Source organism: Chiloscyllium plagiosum, unplaced genomic scaffold, assembly GCF_037043375.1.
Source record: "Chiloscyllium plagiosum isolate Xiang-an unplaced genomic scaffold, Cpla_swu_hap1 HiC_scaffold_7, whole genome shotgun sequence".
NCBI lineage: Eukaryota > Metazoa > Chordata > Chondrichthyes > Orectolobiformes > Hemiscylliidae > Chiloscyllium > Chiloscyllium plagiosum.
Window position 1 is genome coordinate 115,559,460 of NW_028270145.1, and position 23,463 is coordinate 115,582,922.

A 23,463-nucleotide genomic window follows, 5' to 3' on the forward strand; every position below is an offset into this window, starting at 1 on the left:
GGATTCTTGCCAGTAATTCAAAACAATATCTTAAGCAGAATTCATTCTCACCTAAAACTGGCACCCACACCTCTCCCCTCACCTCCGTCCATGGCCCCAAAGGATCCTTCCACATCCAACAGAGATTTCCCTGAACTTCCACACGTGTCAACTACTGTGTCCGTTTCTCTCGATGTAGTCTCCTCTACATTGGGGAGACAGGACACCAACTTGCGGAACATCCCAGAGAACATGTCGGGGACACACGCACTAATCAACCCCACTGTCCTGTGGCCGAACACTTCAACTCTCCGTCCCACTTTGCCAAGGACATGCAAGTCCTGGGCCTCCTCCATCGCCAAACTCTAGTCACCCGATGCCTGGAGGAAGAACGGCTCAACTTCTGCTTGGGACCTTCCAACCACACTGAATCAAATGTTGATTTCACCAGTTTCTTCATTTCCCTTACCCCCGACCTTATCCCAATCCCAACCCTCTAACTCAGCACTGCTCTCGAACTGTCCTACCTGTCCATTGCCCTTCTCATCTATCCACTTCAACCTCCTCTCTAACCTATCATCATCACTCCCCCCACCTTCATCCACCTATCGCATTTTCAGCTACCCTCCCAATAGCCCCAACCCCCTCCCATGTAACTCTCAGCCCCCTTGGGCCCCCTCATTCCTGATCAAGGGCTCATTTTTCAACTCTAGTACTCCAGCATCTGCAGTCCTCACTTTCTCCTAATCTATCACAATCCAGGTAAGATATTCCATACCCTAATTATTTGCTGCAAGAAAAACTGTTCTCAATTTAAATAATATATAGTTCTTCTAAACATCCTGCCAAAAAGTGTGTGAATGACAAGCATCCCTGAACTCATAGGTGCTTCTGAGAACGATCACTGCAATCTGCTGAATCCAGATCAGAGATTGGGTTCACAAGGTTTCAGGAAACACAAACCCTCCCTCGGTATGGCCCATTTTAATCACACACATCTCTTAGAAATGTCCCTGATAGCCTCTGGCAAGACAATAATGCAGTGCGCAAGCAACCTGGTTTTGATGTAGGTCATTGAGGTGCATAAGGAGGAGGCGTTAATAATTCTGGAAAGTGTAAAAATAGATAAATCCCCTGGGCTGGATGGAATTTATCCGAGGATTCTCTGGGAAGCAAGGGAGGAGATTGTCAAGCCTTTGGCTTTGATCTTTCTGTCATCATTGTCTATAGGAATAGTGCCAGAGGACTGGAGGATAGCAAATTTTGTTCCCTTGTTCAAGAAGGGGAGTAGAGACAACCCTGGGAATTATAGATCTGTGAGCCTTACTTCGGTTCTGGATAGTGTTGGAAAGGGTTATAAGAGAGAGGATTTATAATCATTTAGACGTGAATAAGTTGATTAGGCATAGTCAATACAGTTTTGGTGAAGGCTAGGTCGTGCCTCACAAACCTAATTGAGATCTTTGAGATGGTGACCAAACAGGTGAATGAGGGGAAAGCGGTTGATGTGGTGTATATGGATTTCAGTAAGGCGTTTGATAAGGTTCCCCACGGTAGGCTATTGCACAAAATACGGAGGCATGGGATTGAGGATGATTTAAGCAGTTTGGATCAGAAATTGACTAGCTGAAAGAAAAAAGACAGATGGGGGTTGGTTGATGGGAGATATTCATCCTGGAGTTCAGTTACTAGTGGGGTACTGCAAGGATCTGTTTTGGGTCCACTGTTGTTTGTCATTTTTATAAATGACCTGGATAAGGGTGTAGAAGGATGGGTTAGTAAACTTGCGAATGACACTAAGGTTGGTAGAGTTGTGGATAGTGACAAATGAATGTTAGAGGTTACAGAGAGACATAGATAAGCTGCAGAGCTGGGCTAAGAGGTGGCAAATGGAGTTTAATGTGGAAAAGTGTGAGGTGTTTCACTTTGGAAGAAGTAACAAGGATGCAGAGTACTGGGGTAATGGTAAGATTCGTGATAGTGGAGATGAGCAGAGAGATCAGTGTCCTTGAACGCTGCCACTCAGGTTAATAGGGTTGTTAAGAAGGCAAACAATGTGTTAGCTTTTATTGATAGAAGGATTGGGTTTTGGAACCATGATGTCATGCTGCAGCGATACAAAACTCTGGTGCAGCCACATTTGGAGTATTGCGTACAGTTCTGCTCACTGCATTATAGGAAGGAGATGGAAACTTTGGAAAGGTTCAGAGGAAATTTACAAGGATATTGCCTTGTATGGAGGGAAGGTCTTACGAGGAAAGGCTGAGGGACTTGAGGCTGTTTTTGTTTTGAGAGAAGAAGGTTGAGAGGCAACTTAATTGAGACATATAAGATAATCAGAGGGTTGGATAGGTTGGACAGTGCGAGCCTTTTTCCTCAGATAGCGATGTCTAGCATGAGGAGACATAGCTATGACTTAAGGGGCGGTAGATATGGGACAGATGTCAGAGGCAGTTTCTTTACTCAGAGTAGTAGGGGAGTGGAACACACTACTGCAACAGTAGTAGACTCACCAACCTTAAGGGCGTTTAATTGGTCATTGGATAGGCATATGGATGAGAATGGAATAGTGTGGGTTAGATGAGCATCAAATTGGTTCCACAGATCGGCACAACATCGAGAGCTGAAGAGCCCGTACTGCGCTGGAATTTTGAGATTAGAGTGGTGCTGAAAAGCACAGCAGGTCAGGCAGCATCCGAGGAACAGGAAAATCGATGTTTCGGACAAAAGCCCTTCATCAGGAAACGTTGATTTTCCTGCTTCTCGGATGCTGCCTGGCCTGCTAGTCTTTGGTTTCCAGCATCTGCAGTCCCTGTTTTTACCTAAGGATGGTATGTTGCCTAATCACTGAACTTCTGCTCTCTAAATACAACCATGGAATCTTTCATATTCACCTAAACTATAGGAATGGCCAGACGATTCCATCATTTCCTCCATAAAGGTCAATGTTCGATTGCTTCAGTACTCCCTCTCATCACCTCTTTAGCATGCAACTCACTGATTGAGCTAAACCGGTTATGTAATTGTTCAGTGACATTTGGCTCTGATTAGTTACACAGCCACTTTCTATCAATTGAGGGAGCAGCTTAACTGCCCCAGAGAGGTTTTAATTTAAGTGTGCACCTCAATAAAAATATCTTTCAAAACAGCAATTGCAGCAACCTCTCACTGGACAGCCCTCACTCCCCTACAGCTTCCTGGCAACTTCAGTCTACCCATGTGGGGTAAGGACTGGATGTAGGTTTGCTCGCTAAGCTGGGAGGTTCATTTTTAGACGTTTCATCACCTTACTAGGTAACATCTTCAGTGGAGAAAGTGAGGACTGCAGATGCTGGAGATCAGAGTTGAAAATGTGTTGCTGGAAAAGCGCAGCAGGTCAGGCAGCATCCAAGGAGCAGGAGAATCGACATTTCGGGCATGAGCCCTTCTTCAGGAATGAGGATTCCTGAAGAAGGGCTCATGCCCGAAACGTCGATTCTCCAACATCTTCAGTGGGCCTCAGGCGAAGCAGTGTATATGATTCCTGCTTTCTATTTATATGTTTGGGTTGGTAATGTCATTTCCTGCTCTTTTTCTGAGTCTGGTAGATGGGGTCCAACTCGATGTGTTTGTTGAGAGAGTTCCAGTTGGAGTTCCGGAACTCTATCAACAAACACATCGAGTTGGACCCCACCTACCACACTCAGAAAAAGAGCAGGAAATGAAATTACCAACCCAAAGAAACCCAAACATATAAATAGAAAGCAGGAATCATGTACACTGCTTCGCCTGAGACCAAAGAAGATGTTACCCAGTAGGGTGACGAAAAGTCTGGAAATAAACCTCCCAGCTCAGCGAGCAAACCTACATCCAGAATCTCAACCTGAGCTACAAAATATTCTCAAAACTCACTTGGGTAAGGACTATTGTCGAGAGTGTAGTACTGGAAAAGCACAGCAGGTCAGGCAGCATCCGAGAAGCAGAGAATCGACATTTTGGACATAAGTCCTTCATCACTTCCTGATGAAGGACTTATGTCCAAAACGTTAACTCTCCTGCTCCTCGGATGCAGCCTGACCTGCTGTGCTTTTCCAGTACTACACTCTCGACTCTGATCTCCAGCATCGGCAGTCTTTACTTTCTCTTAAGGACAATTGTATGGAGATTAGTAATTAGGTGTATAACACTGTTTTAGAATAGCAATAAATGTTCTAGTGTTCACAGTATGACATGTGCTCCACAGAATGGTCTTCACAGGCATTAAAAATGCTTTCTTTCATGCTTACCGTTGCAGGTCACAAAAAGCACATTACACTCTGAAAGTCCAAGGAAATTTCAACTGTAGGTCAGCCCTGCTTATTCAACTTGAGTTTTTTTCAAAATACTTCATTCATTTATGGGAGTTGGGCATTATAGGCTTGGCCAGTATACATTTCCCATCCCAGTTGCCCTTGAGATGCCATGGTGAGCTGCCTCTTTGAACCAAGTTGTTCATTTTCTGTAGGTAGACATACTATTCCCTGTCAGAGTGTAAGAGCTGCCGCCATCCAGGCAAGTGGGGAGTATTTCATTCCACTCCTGACTAGTACCCTTGTGGATGGTGTACACGTTTTGGGGAGGCAGAAGATGATTAACTGACTGCAGGATTCCCGGCCTTTGACCTGCTCTTGTAGTGACTGTATTTAAATGGCTAGTTTAGTTCAATTTCTGATCACTGGTAACTCCCAAAACATTGATATTAGGAAATTCAGCAACAGTAATACTGTTGAAATGCAAAGGGGAAATGGTTAGATTCTCTCTTGTTAGACATGGAAATTGCCTGGCACTTGTGAAACACGTGTTACTTGCGATTTGTCAGCCCAAATCTAGATATGGGAGGTCTTGTTATATTTGGACATGGTCTTTGCCAGTACCTCAGAATTCACATTTGATGGTAAACATTAGTCAATTAGCAAACATCCTTACCTCTGACTTAACATTGGAGGGAAAGTCTTTGATGAGGCAACTGAAGATGATTGGGATAAGGACTTAGGCCCATGAAACAGGGTACTTGTGATGCAGCGGTAGTGTCTCTACCTCTTAGTCAGGAGGCTTGGTTTCATGTCCCACCTGCTCCAGAGGTGTGTAATAATATTTCTGAACAGGTTGATTAGAAAACATCTATCCCATCAAACACCCACATTTAAAAAAGTAGTCACTTATACTAACTCAATAACCATATGCATTAACTCCAAGTCCAAACCTCCCATTACAGCAGTGCAAGTGTTACTTTAATTCAGGTACATATAGCTATGTTTACACTTCCACCATCACTGATATCTAACCAAAATGTTACTCTTGTTCTTATCTTATGCATTATGTTACTCCCAGAACCAAAGTCAGGAAAATTTGCCAACATAAGGTGAAAGCACTGAAACATGGTTAAAATTGTACAGAAGGACAAGGGCAGCAGATACATGGGAACGCCATCCCATGCAAGTTCCCCTCCAAGCCACTCACCGTCTTGACTTGGAAATATATCACTGTTCCTTCAATGTTGTTGGGTAAGAATCCTGTAATTCCCTCCCTAACAGCATGATGGGTCTATCTACAACACATGGATTACAGCAGGTCAGAGGAAGTGAGCTGCCAGAGGAAGTGGTTGAGGCCGTACAATTGCAACATTTAAAAGGCATTTGAATGAGAATATGATTAGGAAGGGTTTGGAGGGATATGGGGTCGGGTGTTGGCAGGTGGGACTCGATTGGGTTAGGATATCTGGTCAGCATGGATGAGTTGGACCAAGGGGTCTGTTTCCACACTGTACATCTCTATGACTCTGAGTAGATTTTCAAAAAGCAATCCCTTGGTCTAGCCTAATGGATCCATTCTGATCTTGATAGTTTCAGTAAATTCTGTAGGTTGTATTACCCCAAATGAACAATGCTTTTGTATACTCCTCATTTACAAATTCTGTTCAAACCTATAAAACATTTAAACTCTCCTTTCTCATAAGCACATCATAAATAGGAAGTGAATCTGTGACAAAAATTCTGGACGAATTGAGAAGTATCATACAGTCTTCCAAAAAAAAAATAGAAGATGATCTCTTGCCGTTTGCCATGAATGGATCCAAGCTCATTTATCATCAGCTCTTTCAGTCCAAATAATCTGACTATGGAGATGCTGGCCAATGCAGCCTTTACCAGCAGGCTCAACCGGAATGTGCGGAGGCTAAAGTACATGGTGATGTATGTAAAAAAAAAATCAAATAGTACTATTAAAAAACATTATATGGGCACTCTCCCCCGTCATCTATTCAATGTTTAACCATGAACAAAATCTAAAAAGCTTTCGAAATGTAAAGTGCTTTGAAATGCTGTGGCATTGCGAGAAATGGTAGTTGTGTCACTATGTATTGTTTTACTTTTATTATTTCAGTATTGCTTGATTTAGGGACATATCAATAAGAATCAATGCAGAAAATTGCACCTAATTTTTTTGGAAATCTCAGCATGTGGTCTTACAGGGATTAACTTTTGGAGTTGAGGGATGTTAGTTTCTTGTTAACAGCTATTCATCCTGAAAAGACCAATCTGACTGGTTAATACTGCCCTCTTCTGACTTGAGGTAGTAGTGACACTAATCAGAATAACCTCCAACAAAATCTGATCATAAACAGTATTAGAGCATCGTCCAGTTAACTGCAATTCAAACAGAACAATGCAACAGGCAATCTGGCCCAGTTCATGCTCAACATTACCCTCCAAACCCCTCTCCCTCATTTTTAATCTCTTTCTCCTTTACATGTATCTATTACTCCATGGTAGAATTTCCACATGCCATGCATGGAGTTAAAAAGGATTTTTCTGAATTCCTTGCTGGGTTTTGACACAAATAAGACCGTCAAACTTACATTACAAACCATTTAATTTTTTTTTTAAAAAAGATGGACAATATGTGAAATCCCAGACATTTACCAATAGATTAAAGCCAAGAGATTATATGGTTTTGAAAAAAAACAAGAAGAACTATACAAGATTCATTACGCGAGTTCATAATGTTATGAGAGAATTTGTGCTATTAAATGGAGGAAATATTGAGAGACAGGAGGGAGAAGAAGTTTCCAGACAGACAGGATTTGGGAGAAACCCTGCGATAATTAGAAGTCAGAGAGCTGATGACTCCTCAAGCAGAAAACTGTGTGGGTATCTGAGAGGGAAACATTCTTCAAGGCTGATAAGACTGGAGTTTAGAGAATCCATGCCAGGTAATAATTAAGCTGAGTTTGCAGTTTCTTTTAATGGTTCCTGGGAGAGACATTAACTGATGAAAATAGCGATGGGTGAATATGTAACATTTCCTGGAAGGGAAACACATTAAAGCTTGTTTCTCAGTTGACAATAGACACAGATGATTCTTTACTGAGGTTTGAATTAGGGCATTGCTGAGATAAAGGGAATGAATCTTTTTGATTTTGCAATGAAATCATTTAGATAGCTCTTGTACACTGCAATGCAGTTTGAGTTTTTTTCTTGCGTGTAATAAACTTTGGTGAAGATAACGGTGTGAAAAGTGTACAAAGTTGCCTTTCTCCAGCGCCACCTTCGGCACAAAATACCAAGGTACAAAATCTCGGGTATAAAAGTTGAAAATAAAGAAATAAAGTTAGAAGTTTAGCAATACAGTCCTTCTTAAGTGCTTAGCCATGGGCCTGGATCCAGGCTCTTCCACCCTGACATTGAGACCATCACCAGCACAAGTTCTCTGGCTGCACTGCCATCCTTCAGCGCCATCTTGCCTCTACCAATGATGTCGCCACCACGAGACCGCGCTGAGCCGATCTCAGCAATCCAGTCATCGTTGAAGCTGCCATGTGCTCTCCACAGAAAGTAAATAAGGTTAAAAGTCAAAAAAAAAAACAGCAACAGATCAGACAAGTCTGCACTGGGTTTCAATTCAGGTTCGTGCTGGCTCAACACATCGCCACTGATACCGTTCGAGGACGATAGGCAAGTGTAAAGAAAAAGAAAAACGAAATGGATATCTAGTCATGTAACTTTCTTGGAGGTCACTCTGTCATATACAGCCTCAATAACTACTCAGGTGCTAGGAGTACAAACACTTCCTTCCATATTCCATTGGCTTCCCATTACTGCACTCCAGAACCCATTCAAAGGGTACAATTCCAGCTCTTTCGCACAGTTAGCTTCACCAAAGTGATGCTGTTCCAGGTTTCTCAGAGCTCCAATGTTCCTCAGATGCATTAAAAAGTTACTGCTTGTAGTCTTCCTTCACTCCCACTCTTAGCTGCACTGAACAATGAAAGAAGCAGCTCTCCAACCCAGAGACCTAAGCCAATGCAGAGCCATCAGCTTTCTCCTGGCTTCTGAACCTCTCAAACTCAACCGCCTGGACATTGTTAATGGCAGCAAATTTTCATAATGGAACCTCTTTATGAAGTAACTTCTCAACCCACTCTACTCTCAAGGACATAGTTTATTCAATATTTCCTGACTTATTTCCTGACGCCAGAGACCCGGGTTCAACTCCCGCCTCAGGCGACTGACTGTGTGGAGTTTGCCCGTTCTCCCTGTGTCTGCGTGGGTTTTCTCCGGGTGCTCCGGTTTCCTCCCACAGGCCAAAGATGTGCAGGTCAGGTGAATTGGCCAAGCTAAATTGCCCGTAGTGTTAGGCAAGGGGTAAATGTAGGGGTATGGGTGGGTTACGCTTCGGCGGGTCGGTGTGGACTTGTTGGGCCGAAGGGCCTGTTTCCACACTGTAATGTAATCTAATCTAATTAGCTTGTATATTATATAGTGTACAAATATCTAACTTGAGCCTTCTGTACATCAGCTGAAGGTCAGTGATAAGAGTTTCTGCTGACAGGTAGAGCTTAGAACCACTGGAACAAGGAAGAAAGTAAAAGTAATTGTCATAGGATGTAATGCAGTATATTGTGGCAAAAAGATAGTGATTGGCAGAGCATATGTTCTGTGTGTTTGAAGATTAGCATCTTAACAGTCAGTGACTTTAGTTTCAACAAGAAAAAGAAGTCAAGACTGAGATGGGAATAGATGTTTGGAAGAACAATGACAGGCAGACAGATACAGTAGCTCTGAAGAAGGGCTAATGCCCGAAACGTCGATTCTCCTGTTCCCTAGATGCTGCCTGACCTGCTGCGCTTTTCCAGCAACACATTTCCATCTCTGATCTCCAGCATCTGCAGACCTCACTTTCTCCTCAACAGAGGTATAAGGCAATAATAGGGTCTTGCAGGATGTGTGCAGTAAACCACCTTATGAAAGCCAGCTATACTTAGATCTGAAACAGGGCGAGAAGGAAATCCTTTCAATCAGCAAGTCCAGAGATAGAAAGTGATTTTCTCTTCAACATTATACACCAAAAGTTTGTTTGTTCTATATCCTCCTACAAGAAGTAGTCTTGGATAGATTTTGATTCTTGATAGTATAAATCAAATGCTGTATATCAGTAACCCACTTTCCATTCCCCCCGGTTTTAATCAGGGCTTGGTTCAATATTTCTTCCGAAAGCTGGCATCTCTGTCAGTAGTGCTCACCCTCAGTACTACAATGAATTGTTAAAAGGGGGTGAGGTGACAGTGACAGCCCTTGACATCAAAACCAAATTTGATAGAGTATGAAGGAACCCAGAATCAAAAAGCGTGGCACTGGAAAAGCACAGGTCAGGCAGCATCCGAGGAGACTTAACTCATGTCTTGACACTGTCCTGTCCCATCCTCCTACTGCCCGCTTGACCATGACCTCACCTTCCATCACCAAACCATCATCTCCTAGACCATTCACAATCTCATAGTCTCTGGGGAGTTTCCATCCACAGCCTCCAACCTCAGTCCCAGAATCTCGCACAGCCCGGTTCTACCTCTTAACCAAAATTCACAAACTTGACTGCCCCAGTCAAGCTATCATCTTCACCTGCTCCTGCCCCAAACTTATCTCATGTCTTGACACTGTCCTGTCCCACTCCTCGGATGCTGCCTGACCTGCTGTGCATTTCCAGCACCACATTTTCCAACTCTGATCTTCAGCATCTGCAGTCCTCTGATCTTCAGCATCTGCACTTTCTCCTTTTATCAAGGAGCCCAGCAAAACTGGAATCAATGAGTATCGGAGGAAAGCTGTCTGGTGGTTGGAGTCATACCTGGCACACAGGAAGATGGTTGTGGTTGTTGGAGGTCAGTTGTCTCAGCTCCAGGACATTTTTTCAACACTGGAGCCCCTCGGGGGTGCGTACTCAGCCCCCTACTGTACTCACTGTATACCCATGACTGCATCGCCAAATACCAGACTAATGCCATTTACAAGTTCGCTGATTACACCACCATAGTCAGTTGAAACTCAAATGTCGACGAAACAGACTACAGACAGGAGGTGGAAGATTTGGAAAAATGGTGCACTGAGAATTTGGAGGATTTGAGCAACAGGTAGAGACTGAAAAGGCTTAGGCTGTTTTCCCTGGAGCGTCAGAGGCTGTGGGGTGACCTTATAGAGGTTTATAAAATCATGAGGGGCATGGATAGGGTAAATAGACAAGTCTTTTCCCTGGGGTGGGAGAGTCCAGAACTACAGGGCATAGGTTTAGGGTGAGACAGGGAAAAATTTAGAAGGAACTAAAGGTTAACTTTTTCACACAGATGGTGGTGTATATATGGAATGAGCTGCCAGAGGATGTGGTGAAGGCTGGTAAAATTACAACATTTAAAAGACATCTGAACAGGTATACGAATAGGAAGGGTTTGGAAGGATATGGGCCAATTGCTGGCAAATGGGAGTACATTAGGTTAGGATAGCTGGTCGGCATGGACGAGTTGGGCCGAAGGGTCTGTTTCAGTGCTGTACATCTCTATGACTAAGTCCACTTGCCTGTAGCTCCTGTAGCTCCAACATTCAAGAAGCTTGGCTCCAGCCAGGACAAAGCATCTCTCTTGATTGGAACTACATCCATAAGTACCCAGTCGCTTCACCACCGACACTAGCAACAGTAGTGCGTACCATCTAGGAGATGCATTGCAGCAATTCAGCAAATATCCTCAGATAGAACCTTCCAATCACACGAAGGTCAAGGGTGGCAGATAAATGGGAATACCACCACATTCATGTTCCCCTCCAAGGCAATTACCATCTGACTTGGAAATATATCGCCGTCCCTTCACGGTCTCTGGGTCAAGCTCCTGGAATTCTCTGCTTAATAGTGTTGTAGGCCAACCCACAGCAAATGGACTGCAGTGGTTTAAGAAGTCAACTCACCACCACCTTCTCAAGGGCAACTAAGGACAGAAAATAAATGCTGGCTAGCCAGCAATGCTCACATCCCACAAATGAACTTTTTAAAAAATAACTCCACAGAAATCAGTATCCCTTTATTTCCACAGGAACCAAGTCACCCTTTATTTACACATAGAGAGTCCTTAACACTGATCCAGCTCCCTCAGGGCCAGTTCCCTCATAGTGAATCGAACCTCGGACGCTTCTGTTCTTGTCTGTCAGCCAGGGCTCCCTGACTGGACCAGATTAACAGCCTCAATCAGGGAACTCGTATTCTATGAGATCTACTAGGCTGACCTTATTACAATCACGACACGGACCATATTAAAAGCTTTGTGGAAATCCAAATATAATACATTTATCCCCTTTATCAATTATAAATTCTCCTAAATCTTTTTTTAAATTGATCTACATTCATCCAAGCTAAATAGTTCATTTTTTACCCACCTGGAGATGTTTTTGCAGTCTATTCTCATGCGCTTTGTTGGATTGAATTCACATTACAGTTTTCCTTTTTGTAGCAGTTTTTGGGCGTCTTTTTGCTGTATTTAAAGAACTTCTTAAGCTTAAATGTATTACTATTTGTGGCTATTTTAAGGTTTTTCTTTTAATCTTATATAATCCCCAATTTCCTTTGTCAGTCACGATTGGCTGACCTTTGAGTTTCGGCATCTCCTAATTATCGATGGTGAACAGACATTGGGAAAACAGACTGCGAGTTACTTGTTGCAGAATTCCTACCCTCTGACCTGCTTTTGTAGCCAAGATATTTATATGACATTCTAATTTGACTTCTGGGAGAAAGCAAGGGACTGCAGATGCTGGAGATGGGAGTCACGAGTGTGTTGCTGAAAAAGCACAGCAGGTCAGGCAGCATCCGAGGAGCAGGAGAATTAACGTTTCGGGCATAAGCTCTTCATCAGGAAATGATCATTCCTGATGAAGGGCTTATACCAGCAACATCGATTCTCCTGCTCCTTGGATGCTGCCTGACCGCTGTGCTTTTCCAGTAACACACTCTCTAATTTAACTTCTAGTCAATGGTAAACGGAGTGAAGGAGTCAGTGATGACAATGTCGATGAGTCTCAAGGAGCAACGGGTGGATTGTCTTTTGTTTGAGAAAATTGCCTGTCACTAATATGTCACCAAAGATGATCCAGAACTGATCCCTGTGGAACATCACTGGTTACTGGCCTCCAGTCAGAAAAGCACCCTTCCACCAGTACTTTGTCTCCTGCTGTTAAGCCAATTATGTATCCAAATGGCAAGCTCACCCTGAATCCCATGTGACCTAACTTTACAAAATAGTCTACTAGGCGGAAACTTGTCAAAGGCTTTACTAAAATCCAAATAAATAACGTCTACTGCTCTGCCATTATCAATCTTTTTGGTAACTTCTCAAAAAAACTCAATCAAGTTTGTGAGGCATGGTTTTCCTTGCACAAAACCATGCTGGTCAATGGTAAACCGAGTGAAGGAGTCAGTGACGACAATGCCAATGAGTCTCAAGGGGCAATGGGTGGATTGTCTTTTGTTTGAAAAAATTATTGCCTGTCACTAATATGGTACAAATATATTACTTATCACTAGCTAGCCCAAGGCTGAAGGGTGTCCAGGTCCTTGCTACACATGGATACAGGCTGCTCCAGTGTGGAGAGTCACGAATGGTGGTGAGCAGTATTCAATACACAGTGAATGTTTGACATTATGACAGCAGCATAAGGTTGTTAGGAAGGGTTCTTGTGGTACAGTGGTAATATCCCTACCGATAAACCAGGAAGCCCTGGTTCATGGAATCATAGATCATACAGCATAGAAACAGACCCTTTGGTCCAACTAGTCCATGCTGAACATAATCTAAAACTAAACTAATCCCAGTTGCCTGATTCTAGTCCATATTCCTTCAAACATTTTCTACTCATATCTATCCAAATGTCTTTTAAACATTGTCATTGTTCTCGCATCCAAGATTTACAAGGGGCCAGGGTTGGAGGATTTGAGCTACAGGGAGAGGCTGAACAGTCTGGGGCTGTTTTCCCTGGAGCGTCGGAGGCTGAGGGGTGACCTTATAGAGGTTTACAAAATTATGAGGGGCATGGATAGGATAAATAGACAAAGTCTTTTCCGTGGGGTCAGGGAGTCCAGAACTAGAGGGCATAGGTTTAGGCTGAGAGGGGAAAGATATAAAAGAGACCTATGGGGCAACTTTTTCACACAGAGGGTGGTACAGGTATGGAATGAGCTGCCAGATGAAGTGGTGGAGGCTGGTACAATCGCAACATTTAAGAGGCATTTGGATGGGTATATGAATAGGAAGGGTTTGGAGGGATATGGGCCGGGTGCTGGCAGGTGGGACTAGATTGGGTTGGGATATCTGGCACGGAAGGGTTGGACCAAAAGGTCTGTTTCCATGCTGTACATCTCTATGACTCTAAGTTCATTCCATAATGGAACCACTCTGTGTAAAATATTTGCCTCATATCTTTATAAAATTTCACTCCTCTCACCTTAAAAATGTGCCCAGAGTCTTGAAATTCCCCATGTTGGGGAAAAGACAACTATCATTAACTCTATCTGTACCTCTCATTATTTAATAAACTTCTATCAGGTGACCTCTCCATTTCCTTTGCGAAGAAAGTACCAGCCTTACTTTAAAACTCAAACCTTCCACACCTGGCAGCATTCTGATAAATCTCTTCTGAACCCTCCCCAGCTTGATAATATCTTTCCTATAACTGGGCGACCAGAACTGGGAGACCAGGAAGGCCTCACCAATGTCCTGTACAACCTCAACATAATGTCCTGACTCCTATACACAAAGGACTGAGCAATAAAAGCAAGTATGAAAAATGCCTCCTTTATCACCCTGTCCACATGTGACACAAACTTCAAAGAATTATGTACCTGCACTCTTCGGTCCCCCTGTTCTACAACTCTACCCAAGGCCCTACCATTAAATGCAGAAGCCCTACCCTTGTTGGTTGTACCAAAATGTAATACTTCACATTTATCTAGATTGAACTCCATCTGCCATTTTTCAGCTCATCAACCCATTTGATCAAGATTCCTTTGTTATCTTAGAAAACCTTCTTCACTGTCCACTGTGCCACCAATTTTGGTGTTGTCCGCAAACTTACTAATTATGCTTTCTATATTCTCATCCAAATCTCTTACACAAAATGATAAATAAAAGATGATCCAGAACTGATCCCTGTGGAACACCACTGGTTACTGGCCTCCAGTCAGAAAAGCACCCTTCCACCAGTACACTGTCTCCTGCTGTTAAGCCAATTATGTATCCAATTGGCAAGCTCACCCTGAACTCCATGTGACCTAACTTTACAAATTAGTCTACTAGGCGGAAACTTGTCAAAGGCTTTACTAAAATCCAAATAAATAACGTCTACTGTTCTGCCATCAATCTTTTGGTAACTTCCTCAAAAAACTCAATCAAGTTTGTGAGGCATGATTTTCCTTGCACAAAACCATGCTGACTAGCCCTAATCAATTTTTCGTCTCTCTAAATGTCCACAAATCTGATCTGTTTTTATAATCACCTCCAACAACTTACCCACAACCAAAGTCAGACTCATAAGTCTATATTTCCTCTCGTACTTCCTACAACTTTCTGGGATACACTAGATCAGGTTCCGGAGATTTATCCGCCTTTATATTCTCTAAAGTCTCCCGAACTTCCTCTTCTATAATGTGAATTGTTTTTAATACATCAAAGTTTATTTCAATCCCACCTGCTCCAACAGTGAATCATAATATATCTGAACAGGTTGATTAAAAATACCGACCCAGAGTAACCAGTGCAGTGTTGTTTTGAAGCTGAGATGACTGACTTCCAATAGCCACAAGAATCTTCCTTTGTGCTAGATAAGATTCCAACTAGAAGAGAGTTTTCCTTGATTCCCATTCACTCCGGTTTGGTGAGGGCTCCTTGTTATCATACTCAGCCAAATGCTGCCAAGGGCAGTAACCCTTACCTCACCTTTGGGTTTTCCATGTCTTTACTTAGGCTGTAATGAGGTCAGGAGCTGAGCCCAAATGGAGCGTCAGTGAGCAGGTTAGTTCTGAGGAAGTTTCACTTGATTGCACTGTTGATGACATCTTCTGTCACTTTACTCATGATAGCCATGTTGTGGAGGTGCCAGTGTTGGACTGGGTAGACAAAGTCAGAAGTCACAACACCAGGAAATAGTCCAACATGCTTATTTGAAATCACAAGCTTTCAGAGTGCAGCTCCTTTGTCAAGTGAAATGAAGAAGGTGCCGTACTCCAAAAAGATTGTGATTTCAAATAAACGTGTTGGATTATAACCTGGTGCCATCTGACTACTGACTTTACGGATGATAGAGAATAGATTGACAGGGTGATAATTGGTTGGATTGGGTTTGTCTTGCTTTCTGCCACTGAACATGTTTGGGCAAATTTCTACATTGTCAGGTAGATGCCAATGTTCAGCTGTATTGGAACAGTTTGGCTAGGGCACTGCTAATTCTGGAAAAGATTACTTCTGTACTATTGCCCGAATATCGTCAAGATTAGAGTGGTGCTGGAAAAGCACGGCAGGTCAGGCAGAATCCGAGGAGGTAATCTTTTATCTCTCCACCCTGGAGGCTCCCTGCCTCATTCCTGATGTAGGGCTTTTGCCTGAAATGTCGATTTTCCTGCTCCTCGAATGCTGCCTGACCTGCTGTGCTTTTCCAGCACCATTCTAATCTAGAATTCTAATCTGGTTTCCAGCATCTGCAGTCCTCATTTTCGCCTGGAATATTGTCAAGGCCCATAGCTTTTGCAGTATCTAGTATCTTCAGTGTTTCTTGAAATCGTTTGGAGTGAATTGATTTGACAAAAGACTAGCATAATTGATGATAAGGAACTCCAGAAGTGATCGAGAAGGACATCCACTTGGAGTCATAAAGATGTACAGTACAGAAACAGACCCTTCAGTCCAACTCGTCCATGCTGACCCAGATATCCAATCTAGTCCCACCAGCCAGGACCCGCCCCATATCCCTCCAAACCCTTCCTATTCATATACCTATCCGGATGTCTTTAAAATGTTGTAAATGTACCAGCCTCCACCACTTCCTCTGGCAGCTCATTCCATATGCTTAGCACCCTCTGCGTGAAAAGGTTGCCCCTTAGGTCCGTTTTAAATCTTTCCCCTCTCACCCTAAACTTATGCCTTCTAATTCTGAACTCCCCCCACCCAGGGAAAAGATATTGTTTATTTACCCTATTCATGCTCCTCATGATTTTATAAACCTCTGTAATGTCACCCCTCAGCCTCTGATGCTCCAGGGAAAACAGCCCCAGCCTCTTGCTCAAACCCTCCAACCCTGGCAACATCCTCGTACATCTTTTCTGAACCTGTTCAGGTTTCACAACATCCTTCTTATAGGAGGGAGACCAGAATTGCACACAAATATTCCAAAAATGGCCTAACCAATATCCTGTACAGCTCTCTTCACTATCCTATCTACCTGAGACTCCACTTTCAAGGAAATGTGAACCTGCACTCCAAGGTCTCTTTGTTCAGCAACACTCCCTAGGACCTTACCATTAAGTGTATAAATCCTGCCCTGATTTGCATTTCCAAAATGCAGCACCTCGCATTAATCTAAATGAAACTCCATCTGCCGCTCCTCGGCCCATCTGATCAAGATCCTGCTGTACTCAGAAGTAACCTTCTTCGCTGTCCACTACACCGCAAATTTTGGTGTCTCGCTGAAGATGTAGACATACCTTGTCACATGGAGAATATTTCCGACTTTACAGCATCTTTCCCATATTCAGTGTAAGCACAAAAGTTATTTTTTTCAGGGGTGCTCAAAAAAAAGTTTAAGAACTTACCAATGTTTCTGTAGTAGATAGGCACAAACACATTAATGACTCGTTCTGTTGCAAGGAGACCCAAGCAGAACAGGACCAGGACCTGCAGTAATAGATTCCCTTTTGGCCACATGTAGGGCACAAGCAACTGCACCTTTTTACGGAAGTCTTTCCATGTTGATTGACTAGTGCCATTCCGATTCAAGAGAGGCTAGAAAGAAGAACAAAATACTTCAGAGGCCAAGTATCAAAACATTTTGAAATGAAGACTCCAATTTTTCGTTCAAACACCAATTTTATAAATCAGTTAAAAATCACGCAACACCAAGTTATAAATATAAATTTATAGCTATAAGTTTGCTATAAATTCTGTGTCTTACAATCGTGTACTCCACAACCACCTGATGAAGGAGCGTCGCTCCGAAAGCTAGTGCTTCCAATTAAACCTGTTGGACTGTAACCTGGTGTTGTGATTTTTAACTTTGTACACCTCAGTTCAACACCAGCACCTCCAAATCATTTATAATCAGTAGTTTTAAACTCCTTGCCCACGGAATAATGAGTCCAAGAGAGGTGTAATGGTTCACTAGATTGTTTCCTGAATGAGACGCAAGTTCTGTAAAAAGAGATATTATACAGAAAGTGTCTCTTTCCACAAGAGTTAAGAAAAGTCAGAAGTAATGGCACTGGAATAAAACTATCTGTGGGCTTGCATGCTATGTGCTGAGACACTGTGTACTCTGGTTGGAGTTGAAGAGTTGGGGGTCATCATTTTATAGAAAAGGGTAGAGCATTTAAGACTGAGACTGTAGGAGGGATTTGTTCAGGAAGAGACTTGTAAATGTTTGGAATTTTCCACCCAGAGAATATGTGTATTTTCAAAACAGAGATTAAATAAGTAAACTCCGCCCCAACTAAAAGCAGGTAATATAGTTTCTGACAGAAGGAGACCTTAACTGTCTGTGGTATTATAATGTGGTCTCAATAAAGCCTTACACAACTACGTCAGGATGTCCTTGCTCTTAATATCAATACCTTACTCTCATCTCTTAAAAAGATATTCTATTCTTCACATCAAACTGTATCATCTCATGCTTCTTCACATTATGCAGCACAAGTCAGGAGCCCCAGCACTGATCCTGTGAAACACCGCTTACCACCTCCTGCAGTCTTAATAATTACCCTTCACTTCAACTCTATCGAAATCCATTGGCCTTCCAATCTGGTACCTTTTAAAGAAGCATTTAGCTTTTGCAATTCTCCAGTCCTTTGGCTCTACACATATACTTAAAAAGGACTGGAAGATTACAGCTAGTACTTCCACCATTTCTAACCTTATTTCCCTCTGTGTCCTCAAGAACATCTCATTCAGTCCTGGTGACTTAATGAACTTTTAAATACAGACAGCCTATCCAGTAGCAACTCTGTCTCAGGTTTTAGCCCATTTAGGACATAGAACATCAGAACTCGCCCTTCGGCCCACTACGTCTGTGCCAATCAGGATGCCCATTCTAAACTATTGTGCAGCACTGTGGCTCAGTGGTGAGCACTGCTGCCTCAGAGCGCCAGGAACCTGGGTTCGATTCTACCCTTGGGAGACTACCCACGGCCAATTATCTAACCTGCACATCTTTGGAATTTTCATGTTCTCCCACTGTCTGCGGGTTTCCCCTGGGTGCAGCGGTTTCTTCCCACAGTCAAGACATGCAGGTTAGATAATTGGCTATGCTAAATTGCCTGTAGTGTCCAGGGATGTGTAGGTTAGGTAGATTAGCCATGGCAAATGCAGGGTTACAGGCAAAGTGTAGGGTGTTGAGCCTGGGTGGGATGCTCTTCAGAGGGTTGGTATGGACTTGTTAGGCTAAATGGCCTGTTTCCATACTGTAGGGATTCTATTATATGAAATAAACTAATCCCATCTACCTGCACATGGTCCATATCCCTCTCCTCCCTGCTTGTTCATGTGTGCGTCTCTAAATGCCTCTTAAACGTTATCAAATCTGCTTCAACCACCTCCCCTCAGAGCACATTTCAGGCAGCCACCATCCTGTGTAAAAACCTTGCCTCACCTTTACACTTTCCCCCTCTCACCTTAAACCTAGTATTTCACATTTCCACCTTGGGGAAAAGACTTGACTATCCATGTTTTTGTCAATTTATATACTTCGATCAGGTCATCCCTTAGCCTTGATAATCTAGTCAAAACCTCTCCTTATGGCGGATACAGTCCAATCCAGGCAAGATCCTGGTAAACCTCCTTTGCACCCTCTCCAAAGCCTCCACATCCTTCCTGTAATGTGGCAACCAGAATCATACACAATACCTCAAATGAAATTTTATACAGTTTTAAGCTGTTCCCCGATTTGACCACAACATTTTGTCCTAGGAAACTATCCTAAATACATGGAGACTTCTTCCTCAGCCAGCCAATCTGACTATCCCAATCTACAAGGAAACAAAGTCACCCATGATTAATGTACTTCCATCGTTATATTTCCTCATCATCTCCAAGATTTAGTTTCTGCCCCAATGTATACTCCGGATATGTGTCTGGTATAAGTCTGATCCTTTTCTGCTTTGCATAGCACTCATCCAACAATACTCTATCAGCCAAGTCATTAACATAGTCAAACATGATTTTGCGCTGCCGTGCAAAATCCTGGAGCATATCCACACACTTTGCTGCTTCAGTAAGGAAAGCAAATAATTCTGGAGAAGGACATTCAGTGGTCTCGGATTAAAAACATACTGCATCTCTCTCATTGCTCATTGTGTAGGTTTCATAGTTGTCGCTGGTTGAATTTCTGCGCCAGCTCTCACTACGTGAACAATACGAGCCGTCACATTGGTTGGCTGACTCAGTATCTTGCTGAGTCATTGTCTGCTTGAGGCCAGAGTGGCGGAAGGAATTCACAATTATGGCTGCTGTCACTTTCTTCCACACTTGGGAGAGTTAGCCTGGTTTTCTGAAAGGGAAATCATATTTAACTACTTTATTAGTATTTTTTAAAGGTGTAACAGGCTCTGTAGAACCTACAGATTTGGATTCCAGAAGGCAATTAATAAAGGCATCATCTAAAAAGGTTATAGTGTAGAACTAAAGCTTAGGTGATGCATTAGAAATAAACAGAACATTATTTTCTGTCAGCCAGAGTACAGTCTTCTTCAGATTGGCAGTAAATGATAAACGGAGTCCCGAAAGGGAGACTGTGCAAAGGCCTCAACATTTTGTAATTTATATTGGTTGGAGTCATACATGACACATAGAAACATGGCTGTCGTTGTTAGAGGTCAGTCTTCTCATCTCCAAGGACATCTCTGCAGGAGAATCTCAGGGTAGTGTCCTCGGCCCACCTTCACTCCACCATAACGTCAGAAGTGGAGATGTTCACTGATGACCGCACAATGTTCAGGACCATTCACAAGTCCTCAGATATTGAAGTAGTCAATGTCCAACTGCAGCAAGACCTGGACAATATCCAGACTTGGACAGAAAAGTGGCAGCTAATATTTGTAACACACAAATATCAAACAATGGCCATCTCCAATAAGGGAGAGACAATCTAACCATCACCCCTCCACATTGGTAGGGTTTGGAGGGATATGGGCCGGGTGCTGGCAGGTGGGACTAGATTGGGTTGGGATATCTGGTCGGCATGGACGGGTTGGATCGAAGGGTCTGTGTCCATGCTGTACATCTCTATGACTCTATGATATTCAATGGCATAACAATCACCGAATCCACGACATATATATACACACTGGCTCCTTAGATACCACTTTCCAAACCTATGACCGCTACAATCTAGAAGGACAATGGCAGTAGATATATGGGAGCACCTGCAAGTTCCTCCAGACTCTGTAATGGTGCCACTGACTGCCACAAAAATCCATCAGGTTCATCTTTGCCCTTTAGGGAAGGAAATTTGCCATCCTTACCCAGTCTGGCCTACATATAACTCCAGATGCATAGAAATGTGGTTGACGGTCAACTGTCCTCTAGGTAATTAGGGATGGGCAATAAATTTTGGCCTGGTCAGTGATGTCCACATCCTGTGAAAGAATAAAATCTACTCTGGACCCATTGCAGTACGTTTGATGCTTAGTAGCCCTTTGAAATGACCATATGCTACTCAAATCAGGGATAGGCAACATATGTGAGCTTTGCCAATGACAATCACTTCCTTGGAAGAATAAAAACAAAATTTTAAAGATGTGACGGGCACAAGTGGAATTACAAATTCAGGGAGAAAGTGAGGTCTGCAGATGCTGGAGATCAAAGTTGAAACTTTATTGCTGGAACAGCACAGCAGGTCAGGCAGCATCCAGGGAACAGGAGATTCGACGTTTCGGGCACAGGCCCTTCTTCAGGAATTCCTGAAGAAGGGCCTGTGCCCGAAACGTCGAATCTCCTGTTCCCTGAATTACAAATTCACCCAAGGGACTCAAAAACTTCAGGAATAGAACAGAGGAACACACATGGTTGACCGAGACTGTGGCCAAGCCTGCCTAGTGTTCTCCAATGCATTCACCATGGGAGATAAATTGGGATTACAGATTTCGATCCTTGCACTTCAAATGAGCTCATAAAAAATAAATGACAGATACTATTACTGGGCAGTGCAAGCGGGCATGAGAGCCGCCCTGCTTTTGCCACGGGATTATGCCTACATCAGGAAACTATAGATTAGATTACTTACAGTGTGGAAACAGGCCCTTCGACCCAACAAGTCCACACCGACCCACCGAAGCGTAACCCACCCATTCCCGTACATTTACCCCTTTACCTAACACTACGGGCAATTTAGCATGGCCAATTCACCTAACCTGCAATCTTTGGACTGTGGGAGGAAACCGGAGCACCCGGAGGAAACCCACACAGACACAGGGAGAATGTGCAAACTCCACACAGTCAGTCGCCTGAGTCGGGAATTGAACCCGGGTCTCTGGCGCTGTGAGGCAGCAGTGCTAACCACTGTGCCACCGTGCCGCCCAAAGAATTCATTTTGTGTTTTAAACAGCAGTCGCAGCTTTAAACTCACAGAACTCAGCAGCTGCCGATCCGCCCACGTGACCGGGAGATAGGAGACAGAGGTCAGATAAAATCCACACTAGACCAACATTACCCATGACTCATAGACCAAAACTCCGGAATTAATTAATATGGAAACCCATCTCCTAATCACATCAAGAGACTGATATCAGACCAATATACACCAACACACCAAGGGAACAAAGGGGGGTGCTAGCCCCTGCCCTCACAGAGAGAGACAAGCAGATAATACCCGGACCCGTTTTACATAAACCAATTAGCACCCTATTGTGCGTGCCCTGCAACTCTCCTGGGACGGCAGGAAACATTCTATTTGCACCTACTCCAGTGATGATGGGGAACTATCAACCCATTCTTCCTCAAATTCCACACATCCTGACAACTAAAAGTATATAATATGTAGCTGCGCGCGGGAACAGCAGAGCAGCCGAGATTCGGACCTCGGTTGGTCTCCGTCGGCGTTACTGTAGCAATAAATGTTACCGATTGTTGAACCACACTCTGGGCTCGGACTGATATCATTTCATCCACGCTAACAGCAGGTACTCTCAAAGTCTCGATGTACACATTCTCTGCCAGTAATTTGATGGTGGAATAGTGCTTGTGAGACTGGGGCTCTTTTTATCTTCTCTTTTTTCCTCTTCCCCCTCTTATTTTATTTGTCTCTTGTTGAAGACGACGGCATTGGTGGTGAGTGAGCCCAGTGGGTACTCAAGTGGGACCAGCATGGATATGTGGCGGTGGTGGGTTTGGGTTCCCGGCAGCATCTACATTGTCGAGGAGTTCCTAGCGCTGGGTCATAGCTGCTGCAGCTGAGGAGAGTTGGGTCCCCGGTGGTGTCTATGTCCAGCTCAATTCATGGAGGCAGCAGCCAAATTGGAGACCTGGCGGCATCGGTGAGGTGGGCCCAAAGCAGACTCACGGTGGTGGTGGAGTTGAGTTCGGGCCAGTACGATACCAGCGGTGAGGTTCAGTGAGGGCTTAGTGATGTCGAGGACTTTGGGGAGGCAAGATGACGCCAAAGAGTGGCAACTTTGTTTCTAGTGGCAAGTGGACAGTGAATGGACACATGCCTGGCCACCAGCTCTTGGTCCATGGCAGAGCATATAACAAGGAGAACAGTAACGTTTAACACTTTTTCCTTTTTATTTTTCTGGCTTGATATTCTATGTTTTGGTCTATTTTTGTGTTTTAAGTTGGCGCTGGTGAGTGGCAACATCATACAACATATTTCACCTTATTTTGTAACAAAGTACCACATGACAAAAAATAAATCAATAAGTAACCTCATTAATTGCAAAAGGTGTATGCAAAGAGATTTC

At 43.4% G+C, this 23,463-nt stretch overlaps 1 protein-coding gene across 2 annotated transcripts in view; it reads right to left on the reverse strand.

The window, feature by feature from the left end:
• The window catches only part of LOC122551842 (ATP-binding cassette sub-family B member 6-like), a 264,001-nt gene that overhangs the window by 182,523 nt on the left and 58,015 nt on the right, over positions 1-23,463 (reverse strand). For both annotated transcript variants that reach the window (XM_043694361.2, XM_043694362.2), the window contains exon 4: positions 17,110-17,299. In XM_043694361.2, coding sequence (XP_043550296.2) covers positions 17,110-17,299 — 190 coding nt within the window. The remainder of the gene's footprint in view (positions 1-17,109; positions 17,300-23,463) is intronic.